This window comes from Phodopus roborovskii, unplaced genomic scaffold (assembly GCF_943737965.1).
Source record: "Phodopus roborovskii unplaced genomic scaffold, PHOROB, whole genome shotgun sequence".
NCBI lineage: Eukaryota > Metazoa > Chordata > Mammalia > Rodentia > Cricetidae > Phodopus > Phodopus roborovskii.
Window position 1 is genome coordinate 351,913 of NW_026125680.1, and position 19,733 is coordinate 371,645.

General features: G+C 42.4%; 1 protein-coding gene across 1 annotated transcript; it reads right to left on the minus strand.

Moving 5' to 3' along the window:
* Positions 1 to 11,625: 11,625 nt before the first annotated feature.
* Positions 11,626 to 19,371, minus strand: LOC127217446 (paired mesoderm homeobox protein 1). The gene is made up of 3 exons (XM_051178449.1): positions 18,977 to 19,371; positions 13,267 to 13,312; positions 11,626 to 11,850 (listed from the first exon to the last, which is right to left on the minus strand). The coding sequence occupies exons 1-3, from the start codon at positions 19,357 to 19,359 to the stop codon at positions 11,626 to 11,628; spliced, it is 654 nt and encodes a 217-aa protein (XP_051034406.1). The 5' UTR covers positions 19,360 to 19,371.
* Between the last annotated feature and the right edge of the window lie 362 nt (positions 19,372 to 19,733).

A 19,733-nucleotide genomic window follows, 5' to 3' on the forward strand; every position in this document is an offset into this window, starting at 1 on the left:
AAGAGATTTACATTCAATATATTTGTTATTTTTGGGGGGATTTGGAAGTTGTGCATGGCAGTTATTGAGAAAATATCATTTAATTGGAAGGACAAAGAAACTCTGAGTCATCTTTCTTACTCCACAAATTACAAAAGTCTCTCAAGAGCCATAGAGATCCTCACGCAGACTATATTTCTCTTTGTTGTCACATTATACTATCTTCACCTTATTCCTTGACCCTATGGTTGCAAGTACATACAAACAGGGACAGGGCAAGTCCCCAGTAAGAAGACTGTTCACAAAGAGAGCTGACTTCCACCAGTACTTAGGAGTTCACTCTTATCCTGTATCAAATACACAAAGAGGACATTCTGAGCATTTATGGTAGGAATATGAACAGTCACTTCTGCTGCCCCCAGGTCTGTTCACTGTCCTTCCTTTCAATGGGGCAGCCATGGTACTAGGAGTCATTCTGCCATAGATCCTCCTCTTTCAAAGCAAACACAAATGCCCATCCCATGATTAGAAAGAGGCTTCCTCTCTCTTTTCATCCATATGCACAAGAGGCATATTGACCCATTCCCCTCGGGTCAGGCCAGAGAGGCAAAGGATTCTCAGCCGATGCACCAGACCAAGTTAGGGATAGACATAGGATGCAAGGTTCAGGGCATGCAGGGAGCAATGGGCTGTGTTTTCCCAAGGGTAATCAGAGGAAAGCTAGTGTAGAAAGTGCATAGAGAAGCATGTGCCTGAGTTCCAGGAGGGAGAACACATCAAAGGGGCATTAGCATGGTTGTATATGGCATGAAGGTAGAGTTCATGGTTCTATAAGAATTTGACAAAGGCATGACCTGATTTTGATGCTGTGATCACTTGTGAACTATGACAGACTCTAAAACAGGGGTGGAGTAACGTGTGTTGAATGCCTCTTTTGGAAACAGGTTAAGTGGAAATCTGGAATATGTAATAGAAAAATGGCTAAACAGGTCTATGTACTGAGTGGATACACATCTAGAAGTCTTGTATGACAGAGGAAGTGCATATAGAATGGGAGTGGCTGTTAGGGACGTTTGTGGATAGTAGAGGCATGGGAGAAAGATGGAGGACATGGATGCACAGAACAGAGTGTCTAGAGGCCAGATAACATGTGTACTGGGTGGTTTTGTGTGTCAACTTGACACAAGCTAGAGTCATCCGAGAGGAAAGAGCACAAGTTGAGGAAATGCCTCCATGAGATCCAACTGTAAGGCATTTTCTTAAGTAGTAACCAGTAGGCAAAGGCCCAGGCCACAGTGGGTGGTGCCATCCCTGGGCTGGTGGTCCTGGATTCCATAAGAAAGCAGGACTTTGGTTATGGTGTTTTATCATAGCAATAGAAAGCATAATTAGGGCAACATCCTTTTACTCTAAGCAAGGCTGGGAACATTGATCACTGATGCTGGAGTAGGAAGCCCCAGGATGAATGCTGGACTTAGGGGCATGGGAAGGACACAGAATGAAGGGGTAGACAGATCCCTATGCAGGCATAGGTTGAGTATGTGAGGTGAAGGCAGTGAGAAAGACCCCTGGGGGTCTACTACCTTGGAATGCAGACAGGTTCTTAGTCTAGTCTTGAGTACTGGAGAGTGACTGTCCACACAAAGTGGGCCTGGTGTATCAGAGCCCAACAAATGTTCTTTGTTCTCCATACAGATCAAAGAACAATGAGAAGGGGGTCCATTGCTAATAACCAGGTTCTGGTATGGGGCCAGAGTAAGCACCCACAATTCCACATGCCAGGAGAAGGGGAAAACATATGTTGCTAACATACAAGTGGGAAGATAATCTCATTGGGATCTGTGTTCCTTATCCAATGACTGCAATTCTCATGACAAAACATTCAAAGCCAAAACATATCTCTTGGGGCCATGCAATAATCCATAATAAGGGCATAGAGATATAGTGCAGCAATACTCTTTCATGGCTCATTTCCCAGAACTCATGTTGTCTCATGATCTCCTGGCACTCCAACTCCAGGGGATATGCCATTGTCTTCTGGCCTATACAGGCACCTGCATGCATACATGCACAGATTCATGCACTTAATTTCAAAAAGAAAGTCCAGATTGACAGGTCTAGACAACAGATCATCAGCCCTGGTTCTCTGTGTCCCAGGATCCTTTCTGTTCCTGCCACCATCAGCATATAACTAGTGTAAGGTGTTTTTCATATATGTATCTGGATAGGAACATGGTTGGTGAGAAAGTTCAGCAGGGGTTTCATTTCTGTTGCTGTGACCAAATAATGTGACAAAAAGTAACACATGGGAGAAAGGTCTTATTTTAGCTCACAATTCCAGGTGACAGACTGCAAGGAAGTCAAGGCAGAAGGAACTTAAAATAGCTGGACATATATAACGTTCCCAGTCAAGAGTAGAGAGAAGTGAATGCATTTATGCTTGCTTGCTTGTTTTTGCTCATGGAAATGTATTCTTTTGTATGTAGTTCAAGATTCCCCTAGCTAGAGAATGGTGCATCCAAAATTGAGCTACGCTTTCCTATAACAACTAACAAGACAACCTCTCACCGGCCAAGCAATGTACATAATCTATCATTGAGACTCTCTTCCCAAGTGATTATAAGTTGTGTCACGTTGACAAAGCAAAATATCACAGAAGGCAAAGGTGCTTGTCACCAAGATAGCTGACCTGAAATTCACCCCCCCCCCAGGATTTACATGGTGGAAGGAGAGAACCAGCCCCTGCAAGTTGTCCTCTTATCTCCACACCAGGAAGGGTCGCCCCCATAAAGTAATGATAATAATAAAATAATAATGGCTAATAATGCCGTTACATACTATAATACATGTGCTGTGTGATTGAGCTTGCCTAGCTTGTTCCAGGTCCTCATTTACTGTCTAGTCCCATCAAGGAAGTTGAAATACTGTCATTGGGCAAGCACAGGTTTCAAACATTAAAGAAGGTCTCAACTAAAAGTATCTATCTTTCTGACTGATATTCACAGGGGGCTGTATTTGCCTCCAGCCCCCAGCTTTGTCAAGGCCTACACAGCAGCCAAGCACTGGGAGGCTTGGATTTGAGAGAGCAGATTTCCAGCAAGTTCTGTTCCTTCCAGGTTGCCAACTCCCAGACACTTCAGGCAGTGCCTCACTATCCCCCATCCCCACCCCCACACACTGGGATTCATAGTTGTGACTGTCCTAGATTTGGTGACATGAAATTGTTCCTCGGTTCACCCAGCTCTGCTCTCCCTACCCTGACCACTGAGGCCCTCTAACACAGGGGGGCCAAGGCAGGAGGGTTAGAGTGAAGGACACTGCGACTTCACTCATCCTTATTTCAGCACCATCCTATGGCAGGCTGTTTTGTAGCAGTTTCCTTTGAGACTGTAACATTTCCACCATACAGGCTTGGGAGCACCTTAAGCAGGGTGATAACTCAAAGGGACTGTAAGAGCTCCCTGAAACTGACCCGAATCACCAGACTCCTTTCTGCCAGAGTAAATGATGAGAGCTGAGAGTCCCTCTCAGAGGAAGAAAATCTGAGCTGTTAGGAGAATCTCAGAGGACAAAAAGAAATAAACAAGACTAAGACCAGACCAGCTGCTTGGAAGAACATTTAACTAACCTAGGCACCTGGGAAGGACTTGCTCCAACCTGTTGAGCTGCCTGCAGGCTATGCAGTGTCCTTCAGGGTCCCAGGTTTTGTAAGCTGCCTGTCACCGGTGCTGGGGTGGGCTTTAGTGTTGCAGCTGTCTTTGAGTCATTTATGCTTCTGAAAGTAACCCCTCACATCTATAAGCAACCCCAGTAAAACCCATTGGTCTACCAAGTTGGACTTTGGTGGTATTCTTACTTTGGTCAATCAGGGGCTCCCTATCTGGGGTAAGTAGATGAATTTTTCATCTCTCCAGGATAAGTCTTGTCACAAAACACATGCAGGTAGCTTGAGGGCTTTCCAAGCAAAACATCTCATGAGATACCTAACTGGTGAGGTCAGGGCTGCCTAGATCAACAATCAGCATCTCATGGCAGCTCCGTTCCCTGTGATTAGGTACTTGTTTGTCCAATTCCGCATTCCCTCCTGTATTCCATTTTCAGATCTTCTTCAGTTAAAATTCAGCCAGAAGTTTCCATGACGTGAGAAGCTCCAGGGCATCCTGTTTTCCTTCTGGCTGCAGATTTCACAAAGATGGCTGTGGGAACACATGTCACTTCTACCTTGGCTATTTCTTCTCAGCATGATGGCAATGAATTTGTTCTTTCTGCTTTTGATTTTACTGAATACCTTTATTTGGTTTTAACATTGACAGGTGATACTTTATGTGCCTACAACTGCCGAGTAATTGAAAAAGAAATCTAGTGAATAGGAAAACATGCATTTTTCCATTCTCAAAATGTTGGCATGTGGGGAGGGGAGGGACAAGTCATTACAAAGACATGGTAGATAGTAAGGCAAATTTTAGCTGCAAATAAGAAATTCTTTTAAATTTTACTTTTACATTGATTTTACTTTATGTGTATGAACATTTTTCCTGCATTCATGTGTGTGCCTATACCTATGGAAGTCAGAAGGGGGTGGTGTATCCCTCTGGAAGCAAGGTTACAAATTCATGTGAGCCACCATGTGGATGCTGAACCCAGCTCTTCTTAGAGAACAGCTAGTACTCTTTACCACTGGGCCATCTCTCCAGCCTCCAAAATAATTTGTTTATCATAGATATGTCTCTAATAATGCATGTGGAATACACATCAAACAGGAACCTGTGTCTGTAGAGGCACATGCCTGTGGTGCCAGCATTTGAGAGCCTGAGGCAGACAGTCTAGAGTTCAAGTCAGCCTGAGCGACATACATTCTAAACACCATGCATTTAGTGTTTACCTCTATTTTACATTATACCTTAATGGTTCTTCAGTGAAACTAAAATTATAAAATTGATGTGTCATTATTTGATTTACAACGAGCTTGAACAATTGTCCCTTTTGGAATTAGTCCACAGATACTTACCCATGATTAAAGAGGGTTCCAGAAGAAAAATACCCATCGAACACTTCTCATACATATATGCACATACCCAGGTAGCACCCAAAACACAGGCAGAAACACTTGTGTTGTCACACAGCCTTTTCCACCCTATGTCCTTTTCCCTTTCAGGTACATCAGGTGCTGCACTGAGGGGGGCATGATCAGCAGAGAATTCAGGAGGTTTGTGGGCAATGAACAGACCTAAGAGAAAGGTTTCTCACAGGTTTATTACACCAATACCTCTAGACTGACCCCAGGCCCTAACCTGGCGAAAAAGCTTCTGGATTTGTGGTTTTGTTTATTTAGGTTCTTCTGCTCCGGGCAGTTGCACATGGTAAGTTCTGGAGTGAACAGAAAAGTTGCTTTCTCAGACTGGACAGAGCTTCCATTTTTTTCACCTCGGGAAAGACTATTGTATTGGGCTTAGCAGCCTTGAAAAGAGGCCTTGCTCTAGGCACAGAAACCAGAACATTCCACAGCATCAAACTGAAGTAAGAGGACAATTCTCTCCTGTAGCTAGAGGTCACATATGGAATCCTCCTGAGGACTATCCATCCAAGGGTGGAGAAGGCTAAAGAGGGTATGGAGTGATGTCTGGGGCACAGCACTGCATAGCAATGACCCTTTAGAACCATTAGCATGGTGTCAGTTGGCTCAAGAACACCTCAGTATCCCCCTCAGACATAGAAACACAAAAATGTTTTGAAGTTGGAGATCTAGAAGCCTGTGTGAATTAGTTGACTGCACAGCAACTTGATCCTGCACACAATTGCCCAATTACTAGGGAGGTATTTTGGTTCTCTGTGAATTGGATGTTGTAAGTCCCTTCCTGTCCACTACACTGACATTTAGGAGATGGATTATAAGAGCACAAATGGGCTCTAAAGCAACATTCAGCTTAAGAAAGGGCTCAAATTGTATTTTAAAAATTAATTTCTCTCCCAAGTGCTTTTCACTCTGTACAGTTTTATAAGCATTTAAAATGTAATATGGGCCTGGCTTTGTCCATCCCATTAGCATCTCTTAAATAACTATTCTCTAATGTTCACACAGTAAACGTCAACGTGTGTGATGCTGTGATGAAACAAGTTTTGTACAAGTGGCAACAGTCATAATGTCCAATAATAGAGCAGAAAGTTTGGGGTCAGGAAGTTGTTACTATTCCCCCTACTTGTAACTACATGTAGTAAGAGACTGAATTTTCTTCCTATTTGTTCTGAGTTAAATGCTGTCTTGAGAGGCAGTTTCCAGTTTGGGTTAGCATGTGACTGCATTTCCAGAGAGCATTATTACTCTTTCTGTCCTGCCCATCAGTTCCCGCATCTGCTTATGAAATAATACTCTGAGGCTTCATATTAAATATAATTGTTTGGCAATGGCTTAGACATATTACTGACTAGCTCTCTCATAAATTAACCTATTTCTATTAATCTGTGTACTACCGTGATGCTGTGACTTTACTGGTAACACTCTGGCATATTACTCGTTCAGCAGCTATATGGCACCTCTCTGACTCTGCCTTCCTTCTCTCTGCATGTTTGTTTGGACTTCCCTCCTAGCTATATCCTGCCTGGCCATTGGCCAAACAGCTTTATCCACCAACCAATAAAAGCAATGCATATTTGCAGCATATAGAAGGACATTCCACATCACTTAAATTTATGTATATGAGTCCATGAAATGTGGTCTTGGAAAAATAACTTAGGTGTAATATCTAGAAGCACAGGGTTCAGGTACCACTGTTCTTGGGCAAACCCTGGCCCTTCAGGGACCTTTGCTAGAGGGGTCAAGTAACCAGCACATCCTCTCCCATCTGTGGAAGTTCCTCCACACCACTTCCCTCTGGACACCTCCAAGACCCACACTCCATGTTTGCTTGGTTCTCTCCACCCTAAGGTTACACAGAACATCTGCAGCAGTTGTCCCCAAATATGGACACTGAACAACAGGGAACCTAAAACTGCCGCTTGGTTTCTGTTGATTGCTGCTTTTAGGCCTATGCATCCTGCTGCACCTATGCAGAAGTTCCAAGAGAGACCCCACAGAGTGCCAAAGCCCGGAGAAATTTTTCAGGAAGGCCTGGGGCCAGACGGCAGACTGCATGGGAACCACACAGAAGCGTGCTTAGGAGACCAACCCAGCAGCATATGTCTCCCTCTGGAGGATTAGATGGGGCACAACAAGGCGCAAAGGGACAAAGACAAACACAGTAAGCCTTAGGAGGTTGCCCATTTTAGTCACTGCTCTTTCTCCTCAGTCATAGGGCACATTCCCGAGCCACACTGAAAACAGTGACCTCCTCAAGTACACCATCAGAGAACGGGTGCCTCTCTCCATTCCTCATTCCCAGGGCCCCAGCGGAGCCTGGAAGTGTGAGATTGTACTTGCAGATGAGCAGAAGTAAATGGACATGCTGTACCTGGGCTGGGGTGGGTTCTGAATGTCCAGTGCCTTTTCCCACTTCCTGTGTCTCCGAGCCCAGGGAGTGTCCTCAGACCCCACGGATGGGAAGTCTGAGCAGGAAGAGAAGATGCTAGTCTTGCTGAACTTCGAAGCCTAACTTTCCCATCTTTCTGCTGCAGTTCTGGGTGTGACAACAGGAGGATGGGAGGGTATGGACTGGGATATGATTTTAGGGAATCCTGCTCTCTTCCCCTTATGCATCCTATTGTTCCCAAAGTTTGAGTGTCATCTGCTGGTCCCTACGTCTTTTCTCTCTTGATTAATAGAAAGGAATCTGATCTTCTAAATCTCCAGTGAAGCTTCAGGTCAAGAGGAAGGGCCAAGCAGCAAAACCCTTCTGGGAGAGTGTCCACCATGGAGATTGAGGAAGTGTGCAAGAAAGAATACACAGAAAATTCCTGGGAGGCCTTTGCTGAGGAGGCTTGTCTCCTCTGTTCAATCTCTGAGCTCTCCATGGAGTTTTCATTCACACATAAGAAGCCAGAAAATCCCTCATGTAAATTATTCATTAGATACCAGTATAAGTACTACACCAATATAAATACTATAAAGAACATGACAGAATGGTAGAAGGCAGCTAAGGTAAACTGAACTTGAAAAACTGAGTACACTATTGAATGTGAAATGTCATTTTTAAGTGTAGGTGTGTGTTCATGTGCATGGATGTACATTGTCAGGGTGAAATCATATATGAGTACGATTAATGGATGTGGAGAATAAGGATAATTTTGGAGTCATTCTTCAGGTGCAATCCACATTCCTTTTACATTTTTTTAAAATTGAAAATAGCTTCTTCTCTCATACAGCACATCCTGGCCACAGTTTCCTCTCCCTCCACTCTCTACCCCCCACCTCCCCTCTCTGCCAGATTCACTCCCCTCCATTTCCTCTTTACAAAAGAGCAGGCCTCCAGGATGGGACAGCAAGACAGAACAAAAACAGATACAATAAGTCAAGGCAAAAGGCCTCATATGGAAGCTGGACAAGAGGAAAGAGTCCCAAGAGCAGGCAAAAGACTCAGAAATAGACCCACTTCCTCTGTTAGGAGTCCCACAAGAACATAGAGCTAACAGTCATAACATGTACACAGAGGACCTGTTACAGACCTTTGCAGGCCCTGTACTTGCTGTTTGAGTCTCCGTGAGTCTGTGTGAGTACTGCTTAGTTGGTTGAGTAGGTCATGTTCTCCTGGTGTCTTCCATCCTCTCTTACAGGACTATTGTATTTTATTGTCTACTTGCTGTGTGATGTTGGGAAAGTCACCTGACCTCTCTGGTTTTGTTTTTGTTTTATTTGTTTTTTTTTCTCTGTGTAGCTTTGGAGCCTATTCTGCACTCACTCTGTAGCCCAGGCTGGTCTCAAACTCACAGAGATCCACCTGCCTGTGCCAACCAAATGCAGGATTAAAGGTGTATGCCACCACCACCCGGCAACCTCTCTGTTTTATTTTCCACATATATAAGATGAGGATATGAAGGCATAATTCTCATGCCTAGGTACACGATACTAGTCAGGGCTTCATTCACGCATGTTGTGCTGTCTACTATGCCTTGGCAATCTGACAAGGCTGGCATTTGCCATTCACTGGGTACACCCTTATAGCTATAGAGCGCTGCTACTTGTACAGACTGAGGATAATTTGTGAGCTTTCTGTGTGTTTTCACTTCTGGAAATACCAGATGTACGTGTTAACACAATAGGTCTACATGCATCTGTTTATTACAATCACTACTCTGCCTGCCTCTGTTGATCACTTACCAGCCTATGAACATTCAGTGCTGCCACGGGGCCCATGTTACTCTTGGATCCGAGCAGACTCATTGCATTTGATTTATTCAGTTGTGACATATAGAGAGCAGCAATGACAGAGCTCTTCAGTCATGCTGGTTCACAAGTCTGTTTTCTGTAATAATTCCTGAAGAACAATGCCCAGGGCCTTCCCAGTATGAAGAAGTCTGTGTTATAGGACAAATCGATGCCAACATTTCAGTTTTTCTGAATCTCTGATTCCCTTTATCAACATGGAGTAAGCCATGGCCATTCACAATTGGCCATCTTTTTTTACACTTGTTTCAAAATCGGCATCTTTTTTAAAGATTTGTTTTTATTTCATGTGCATGAGTGTTTTGCCTGCATGTAGGTATGTGTACCCGGTGCATGCCTGTTGTCTGTGGAGATCAGAAGATGGTGTCAAGTCCCTTAGGACTGGACTAGAACTGCAGTTATGTATGGTTGTAAATCACCATGTGGGTGGTGGGAAAGAAAAAAAAAACCTGTGTCCTTTGCAAGAGCAATAAGTGCCCTTAACCACCGAGTCATCTCCCCCAGTCCCCATTATCATTTAAAAAAATGTGTAAGCCACAACATGAAATTCAGGACATCTGCTCAAGGGACGATTAATAATATCTTTACCTTGATCCCCTCCCCTCAAAAGTCCATAGCCGTATACATGCCCCTGTTCTCTATTACTATATACGAGGAAACTTAAGGACTTCTTCTTTACAATTACACCTGCCTATTCTGGAATATTCCTTTACACTGTGAATATTGGTCACACTGATTGGTTTATTAAACAGTTAAATGGCCAATAGCTAGGCAGGATTTTTAGGCATATCGAATGCTGGGAAAAAGGGTAAAGATTCAGAGAAGCACCAGCCAGATGCATAGGAAGCAGTATGGACATTACAAAGTAAAGGTAAGCTAGCCATGTAAAAGAACATAGATTAAAAGAAATGGGTGAATTTAAGTTATAGAGGTAGTTAGAAACAAGCCTAAGCTATCGGCCAAACTTTGATAATAAAAAGTCTCTGTGTGATGATTGGGAGTTGGCAGGAGAGACAGAACAGTCTGCCTACACCTGTCTTTTATGGCTCTTCTCAGTACTGTCATGTTGGACCACAGGAACGTGAATAGAGATAGAGATGCTAGAAGGGTGTACAACAGTGGGAGCTGAACAACCCTTTCATATAGGTATACTAAGACCACCAGAAAACACAGATATTTACATAACCATTCATAGTATCAGAATTAGAGTTATAAGGTAGCAATGAAATAATTTCATGGTGGGGGGGTCACCACAAATTGGCTTCACATACATGATATAGTCAATTATCAGATTCCTTCTGAATTGCAGTTTCTTATTTGAATTTTAATTTGTAAGTATGTGTGTGAGCATGGCATAACACCTGAACATGTGGATGTCAGAGGACAATTTGTGAGAGTCTGTTCTTTCCTCCCATCATGTGGGGCCCAGGGATTGAAATCAGGCCTTCAGGAATGCTATCCTGTCCCTTTACCCACTGTGTAATCTCCTTGGCCACACTAGGGAATTCTTCCTCTATTTTCTTTTTCAATTTTAAGTATTTTTTTCCCAGCCTGACCACATTTTTCTCCTCTTGCCTCCTCTCTTCCCAATCCCTTCCCAACCACCCCGCCCTCCTTCCCCTTCAGAAAAGAGCAGGCCTCCCATGCATATCAACCAGTCATGGCCTATGAACACTAGGGAGGTCTTCAAACAATATCTAATGTTTTGACAAGATGATTCCACTTCTGAACAGTTCTCTCTGAAAAATGGTGAAATGAGAATTTGATGAAGTGGGGGCAGGGAATAGCAAAATAAAAATGTGGAGAAACTGTATGTGTGCATGTTCCTTACAGCCTCCCTGCCACAGCGGTGGGTAAAGGTAGTAACCATCAGCTAGCCCTGCCCACCCCTGAGTTTCCGGTTCCTTATTGTGCTCTAGACATATATGTTGTTTTGTGCTGAACATTTGCCTCTTAGACACACACAACAACTGTTGCTGCCAGTGCCCAGCACTCATGTTCATGGCCTCCCGATTCTGCTGACAGCCCCTGCACCCACAACCCTCTTCACAGACACCACGTGGGCAATCAAGAGGCTGGGACACTGCTACATAGGACCCAGAAAACTCCCTACAGCCTCCCTAGGAGGCTGCAGCAGAATGTGAAGCAAGGGTAGCATGTAAAGCCCATGGATGCTACTGAGCCTTCCCTTGCTCTGCCAGGAAGGGTGTAACCACTGTGTTCCAGCTCCCCTCACCTGCTCTGAGCTGCCCTCTCTAGAAAGTGGAATGAAACATATTCTTTTCTGTGGAGGGCACACACAAGGAGTACATGGATAATTCTGTGCTTTATTGCTAATGTAAGGGGAGAGAGACAGGGATGTTCTGGCCAGCACAGGTGTCAAAGATCTGGTGACACCAGAAGAGCCCATCCCCGACTTGCTCCTGGAGAATGATGACATTCTTGGACTCCACCAAAGTCTTCATGTCGGGAGTCTCCTTGGTAGAAGCAGGGTGCTTGTTTGTCATTATTAACTTCTGGTTCTTCCTAAGTTTAGCCCTCTTATTATTAAACCAATCCTGAAATCATAGGGAGAGGGGGATTAGATGAACATATTTATAGCAGTTGCTGTTCTGGTGGGAAAACACATCAGGGAGTATCATTTGACTCCAAGGATCTTTTGCACACACAATGAAGTTTTAAAATGCTCACATGTTTTGCATGGCTGCAGCTAGTAGTTATACATGGTCATGGACTTGCGTACTTTGTTTTTCTTTTTGGATTTTCAAGACAGGGTTTCTCTGTGTAATATCTCTGGCTGTCCTAGAATGTGTACTATAGTCCAGTTGGCCTCGAACTCACAGAGACCCACCTGCCTCTGCCTCTCAAGTGCTGGGATTAGAGGCATGTACCACCACTATCCAGCTGCCTACAGTTTTTTTTTAATTCCTGTTTTGCATGCCACCACCAGAAAAGTGAAGAAAAAGTCATGTAACACACAATACCACACCCTTTATTCTGCACAACATTACCCAATTAGAGCCGTGTGCCAAGCTCTCTGTGCATAGGCTTATAGCCTTTCTTTTAAAAAATGTCCTTAGACATGGTCTCATGCATCCCAAGGTGGTCATGAACTCCCATTGTAGTCAAGAATCGACTCCTCCACACTAGTGGGAATGTGGCACAATGTTTTTCCTGGACACAAGTTGTAATAATTCCAGAAACTTAAATTTAAAACTGCTACTGTCTGGACCATCTCTTCCAAACTTCCTACAAGAGGTGAAGAAATTCACCCTCTAGGACTTTCTGTTCTCATTCTACATTTGTCTCACCTAATATAAAAAGGGTTTAGTTTATGAAAGTGTATTTTATGGCTCAATTATTCCATTTCCCTCACAGTTTTTCATTCAAATTCATTCTTTTACCGAGAGCATATGTGATCTCTTCCGACCCAGTTACTCTCTGCAACCACATGATCATTTCCAAGTCACCCCGAGTTTCAAAATGATGTCCAACAGAAGACCCCGGTGAAAGACTCTTGTGTGTCACGAGGAATCAGATGTTTTATGTATATATATATATATATATATATATATATATATATGTGTGTGTGTGTGTGTGTGTGTGTGTGTATTTGATCCTCAACTAACATTTGATTCCTTGTGACACATATGTGTGTGCAAAATATATGTTCTACACACATGTTATATATTATGTGAGAGAGGGAGGGGGGAGAGAATTAAAGATGCTACTTATTTTGTTTTCCTTTTGCTTTAGGAATATATGTGATTGGCAGTCATGGGGTAGAAACACTAGCTAAAGTTTCCCTTTTCCATTTTCCATTTGCCAAGGTCCCATAGTTCAAATCTTACTTCCCAGCAGAAGACACACACGGAACAAACACAGCAATTGCACATGTCTAGGACAAGGTCACCACGTCCTGAGGCAGGTGAGGGATGAGCACTCTGGTAAACTAAATACGCAGGCTGACTGACCTTCACTTTCTGTTCATCCACATTCATGAGCTCCGCCAGCTCTTTTCTGTGGAGGAAGAAAAAAGACTAATATTTAATATTCCATACTAGGCAGGGAATGAACTAAAATTAGTATACTGCTTTTATATTTAAAAATGCAATCTCTTGCTCTCCATACTTATTCTTAGTTCCGTTGCAGCCTGCCTGCAGGAGGCCCTCCTCCCAGCCCACCACAATCCCATAGACTCAGCCTTCTGGTGCAGAGCCAGAATTCTTCTACTTCTTTCCCACTGCCCCTTTCATCCTTTCCGTCTAGTCCAGTTCCATTGCTTTGTGACTCCCCACTGACTTATGCGCCTTTGTCTTAGGCTCTAAGAAAAGCAATTTATCTGGAGCACAAGATAAGGACTTCAAAACACCAGTTATTAATGTAGAATTTAATGAAGAAACAGATTCACCAAAGAAAACCCAAAATGAATAAAAAGGGGATGAAAAACTCAGGATGCCAAACAAAAATCTCTTATGTAAGCCTCAATAGATTAAAAGACATGGAAGATAGAACTTCAGATTTTTTTTCATTTTTTTTTTTTTGGTTTTTCAAGAGAGGGTTTCTCTGTGTAGCTTTGTAGACCAGGCTCCTCTCAAACCCACAGCGATTCACCAGCCTCTGCCTCCCAAGTGCTGGAATTAAAGGCGAGTGACACCACCGCCTGGCTAGAATTTCATGTAGAAGAAATGGATATTTCAGTCAAAGAAAGTGTTACATATTAAAAATAAAAATCCAGGCATAAAAACCCAGGAAATCTGCCATTCCAGCTCGACAGAAGACACTAGAAAGAAACTCCAGGCTGAAGAGAATGTTAACTACACCCCAAAAGACACAGAAATAATCCCAGAATAGTTAATCAAAAGAAGAGAAAACTGTACAGCACAACAAAATTACAAGTCAATGAACACCAATCATTAATAACTAACTATATTAATGGTTGACGCTTTTTCCCTCCAAAAACACAGACTAACAGACTGATAAGAAAATGGAATCCAACTTTCTGCTGCATTCAAGAAGCACAGCTCACCACCAAGGACAGATGCCACCTTAGGGTAAAAGGATGGGAAATGGTATTTCAAGCAAATAGAACCAAGATGCAAGCAGGTGTAGCTATTTTAATATCTGACAAAACAGACTTCAAAACAAAACTAATCAGAAGAGATGGGAAAGAATACTATGAAGCCATTACAGAATAAAAAAAAAATTAAGAGAAAAATTACCATTGTAGACATTTAGGGAGGGAGAGGGCACTGGGATTGAAATGTAAAATAAGAAAAATAAATAAATTTTAAAAAATCTCCCGATTGAATGTAGAGATGAATAGAGGAGAACAAGAGAAGAGATACCATAATAGAGGGAGTCATTATAGGTTTAAAGAGACACCTGTCACTAGGGAAATGCCCAGAGATCCACGAGGATGACCCCGACTAGGAATCTAAGCAATAGTGGAGAGGCTACCTTAAATGCCCTTCCCCTATAATGAGAATGATGACTACCTTAAATGGCATCCTAGAGCCTTCATCTAGTAGCTGATGGAAGCAGAAGCAGCCACCCACAGCTAAACACTGAGTTGATATCTTGGAATCCAGTTTCAGAGAGAGAGGAGTGACAAACTAAGGGGTCAAAATCATTCTGGGAAAACCCACAGAAACAGCTGACCTGAGCAAGTGGGAATTCATGGACCTATGTCTGATAGCTGGGAAACCAACATAGGACCAAACCAGGCCCCCTGAATGTGGGTGGTAGTTAGAAGGACTGGGCAGTCTATGGAGCCTCTGACAGTGGAATCAGGATATATCCCTAGTGCAGGAACGGATTTTAGGAACCCAGTTCCCATGGAGGGATACTCCCTTAAACTAGAGACATGGAGGAAAGCCTAGGCCATACCCCAAATGACTTGACAGATTTTGATGATCCCTCATGGAAGGCCTCACCCTCCCTGGGGAGTGCATGGGGGATGGGATGGGGGTTTGGTGGAGGGCATGGCAGGATGAGAGATGGAACTGGGATTGATACGTAAAATAAGATTGCTTCTAATTTAAATAAAATTTATTAATAATAAAACATAAAACAACATTACTAATGAATAAAAAAAAAATCTCCCCACCAAAAAAATTCCAGGGCCAGATGGATTCAGTACAGAATTCTACCAGCTTTCAAAGGATAACTAGCACCAATCCTCCTCAAATTATCCTGCAAATAGAAACTTAAAACATTTCCTAATTATATTTATGAAGCTACTATTATCTTAATAGCAAAACCACACAAAGAACTAGCTAAAATAGAAAATCACAGGCCAATATCCTTTATGAACATAAATACAAAGATTCTCAATAAAATTTTTGCAAACTAAATCCAAGAACATAACAAAACAGATTATCTACTATGATCAAATTCACTTCATCCGAGAGATGCATGGATGGTTAGACATATATGAATCAATAAACATAATCCACCACATAAACAGACTAAAAAAACAAATTTGATTTCATTAGATACAGAAATAGTCTTTGATAAAACCTATCATCTCTTCATGATAAAAGTTCTGGAGAAAATAAGGACACAGGAAACATGACTCAACATAATAAAGGCAATATACAGCAAGCCAATAGCTGACATCAAATTAAATGAAGAGAAAATGAAAGCATTTCCACTCAAATCAGAAATAAGACAAGGCTGTCTATTCTCCCCATATTACTCAATATAATACTCGAAGTTCTAGCTAGAGCAATAGGACAACAAAAAAAGGTCAAGGGGATACAAATTGTAAAGTAAGAAGTCAAAGTATTCTTTATTTGCAGGTGATATGATTTTATTCAAAAAATTCAAAAAAATTCCACCAAGAAACTTCTACAGCTGATAAGCACTTTTGGCAAAGTAGTAGGATAAAAAATTAACACACAAAAATCAATAGTCTTGCTATATGCAAATGACACACATATTATGAAAGAAATCGGGGACATAGTAACTTCCACAAATTCTCAAAAATATAAAATATTTTAGGAAACTCTAACCAAACAAACAATAGCCTTATATAATGAAAATGTTAAGACAACTGAAGAAAGAAGTTAAAGACACCAGAAAATGAAAAGAACTCCCATGCTTATATATTGGTAGAATTAATATCATGAAAATGACCATACTACCAAAAACAAATCTACAGATTCAACACCATCCCCATCAAAATTCCAACATAATTTTTCATAGAAAATTTTTAAATCTTCAAATTCATGGGAAAATTAAAAATTAAAAAAAAAAACCTCTCAGGATAGCAAACAATCCTGAATAATAAAAGAATGGCTGGAGGTATTGCCATCCCTGATCACAAATAGTGTTACAGAGCTACAGCAATAAAAACAGCATGTTGTTGGCATAAAAACAGACAGGTTGATCAATGGAACTGAATTAAACACCCAGACCTCACACCTATGGACACCTGATTTTTGATTAAAAAAAAAAAAAAAAGAGCCAGTAATACACACTGGAAAAATAAAAGCCTCTTCAACAAATGGTGCTGGTCAAACTAGATGTCGTTATGTAGAAGAAGACAAATAGATCCATAACTATCATTCTGAACAAGTGGATCAAAGTACTCAACATAAATCCAGATACAGTAAGGAAGCCTGATAGGAGAGAAAGTGGGGAATAGCCTTGAGAGCACTGGCACCAGAATAGATTTTCTGAACAGGACACCAATAGCACAGGCAGTAAGACTAAAAGTTAATAAGTGGGACTTCATATAACTGAAAAGCTTCTGTATGGCAAACCATTATCAGCACAACACTCTAGGGCAGTCCCGTGTTCCTATTTTGTTTTGTTTTGTTTTGTTTCATGTGTGTGTGTGTGTGTGTGTGTGTGTGTGTGTGTGTGTGTGTGTGTGTGTGTGCATGCGCTTGCATGTACATGCATGCACACACTGCACACACCTTTTGTTTTGTTATTTTGTGTTTAGTTTTCTGTTTTTTAAGTTTGCCTTGATTTGGGTTTGGGGTTTGTTATTTTTTCTTTTTCTTTTTCTTTTTTTTTTGGTGAAAGAAAATTCATGAAGATGAATGTGTAGGGATGATATGGGAGGAGTTGCCAAGGGGAAGAATATGATTAAAATATATTGTATGAAAAGTATTTTTAAATGAAAAATTTAAAAATTGCTATCTCCCCTCACACCTCTCCAAGTAGACTCTTCAGTAAACCTTAGAAGAAGCATTATTTAGAAGTGGTTTGAATGGAGATGGAAGAGCAGTGCATCTGGGAATCTGGGAGAGGAGGGCTGTGGGAAGGACAGAGAGGAGTGGAGGGAGGGAATACTGTAGCAGGGATGTAATGTATAAGGCAGTGTATTTTTTACATTGTCTGAAAATTAAAGACTGTTTTTAGTGCTGTGTGGTCTAGCTATAATTAACTTATTCTTGAAGAAATAAATATCTAAATTTGCCACATGCAGATTACACATATTTTCATGGCATTGAGAATTGAACAGATATACTAGGCAAGGGATCTACCACTGAGTTGCATGTTTTTATATTTATATTTATATATTTTCATATATTTATATATATTTATATGTTTTCAGGGAGCATCTTGGAGACCTGATTTATACCAAGAATGCATGGAAATTTCAACCTTGGTCACTCAAGAGTCATTCTCTTCAGGGACTAAGAGCTAGACACATCCATAACCTGCAGACAGATAGGGAAAGAGACCTCAAACTAGTAAGACAGCAAACTTCCTGCTTCTTCCTCACCCTCCTTACCTGAGCCAAAAGCCTAGTGGGCTTTTCTCCTGCCTTTGGCTAATTGTTCCACCTGGTCAGGTATATTAAAGGCCTGTCCCAAACATGTTTCAGTTTCAGCTGAAAAATTCCAGCCCTCCAGATGAAAAACATTTCGTTTTCTGATTCCCCTTTCTACTTTGTGGGGTATCACTCTCTGCATGCCTTGCTGTGTGTGTTTTCTACTTCACTTTTAAAAGTCTGTTCCCGTTGCTGCCTGCTGTGCCTGGGATCTTTCCTGCCTTTAAATTCTTTAATAGATGGAGAAAACAGCCTTCACCCAGGACCTCTAGACAACAACCCCCCTAAAACATTATCATAGAATCAGGTGAAGAGTTTGGTTTCATGGCTGAGATGGCAAGAAAGTCAATCCTTATGACACAAACCAGTGATCTCTGCTACTGAAGAAGCTGAGGCAGGAGGATCACAAATTCAAGGATCGACTGGGACACAGAGCTAGTTCAAGGCCTGCCTGCACAATTCAGACCCAGATTTAACAAAAGTAATAAGAGGCATGGTCACCTACAGGGTGGCCACCACAACGCAGCTCATGTGCGGAGCATGTGACTCCTTTGCAAAAAGCCGCCATGGCCTCAGGTTCAGTGCTGTTTCTTCCTCAGAGTGCGCTCACGTGCTGAACTCGCCAGAGGGCGCGCTTCCTTGGCGCCCATTCGAGGCTTGGCGCCCATTCGAGGCTTGGCGCCCATTCGAGGCTTGGCGCCCATTCGAGGCTTGGCGCCCATGGAGGCTCCGCGCCCTGGAAGCTCGCTGAGGAGCTTGTACCTCAGTAACAAAGTTATGAGGGACTCTATATGCTGAATTTCAAAGACATTAAAAAGTTTTGACAAGGGTGAGGAGAGGCCAAGGGAGAGGGAAAGGAGCCCAAATTCTAGAATGACAGACCCGATACATACCGTCTGAGAGCGTCTGGGTACTGAGTTTCTTCGAAAACTGCCCGAAGTTCCCACAGCTGTCCAGGCGTGAATTTGTATGGTTTCCGAGGAATCCTGAATGATGGCTGGTCACTGGCTCTGGCCATGTTCCTGGCCATCACCAGCTCTCCTTTCTCGGTGTCTTGGTTGTTATTCATGTCATAGCTCTCGTAGCTGTGGTTGCCCAGAGAGCTCTGGTGGCCCTCACAGCATAGCTTATTCAGGGCGTCTATGACTCCTTGGTCAAAGGTGCCACTGTTTGCTGAGTAGGACAACCTTTCTTCGGGTTCGGCGGTCTTTATTTCTTCCTCATAAAAGCTCACCCCATAGTAGTCATAGTCGAAGTAGAAGTACTTGCGGGCCATGACCTGAGCTCTTCAGAAGGCGCACCCTAGTGGCTTCTGCAGAGGCTGCAATTGTTACCCGAGTCTGCGCACGACCCTCTAAGTGTGCACACGTTCCTCTCTCCCGCGCTGCTATTGGCTTTCAACTCACAACCCTGAGTGACGCTCTAGTTTAGGCACACAAAGGGCGCAATGTGGGCACGAACTTGTGCATGGATCCACCCCATGAAATAACAACAGCTGCCATAAGTAGTATAGCAAACAAAACAAAACAAAACAAAACAAACAAACAGAAACAAGCAAAAAACAAAAACAGTTTGAAGCAAACTGCTAGTTTTCCGACTCGTTCGAGAAACGAACCAGTTGGTACTGAGCTGAGGCGTTTCCTTGTGTCT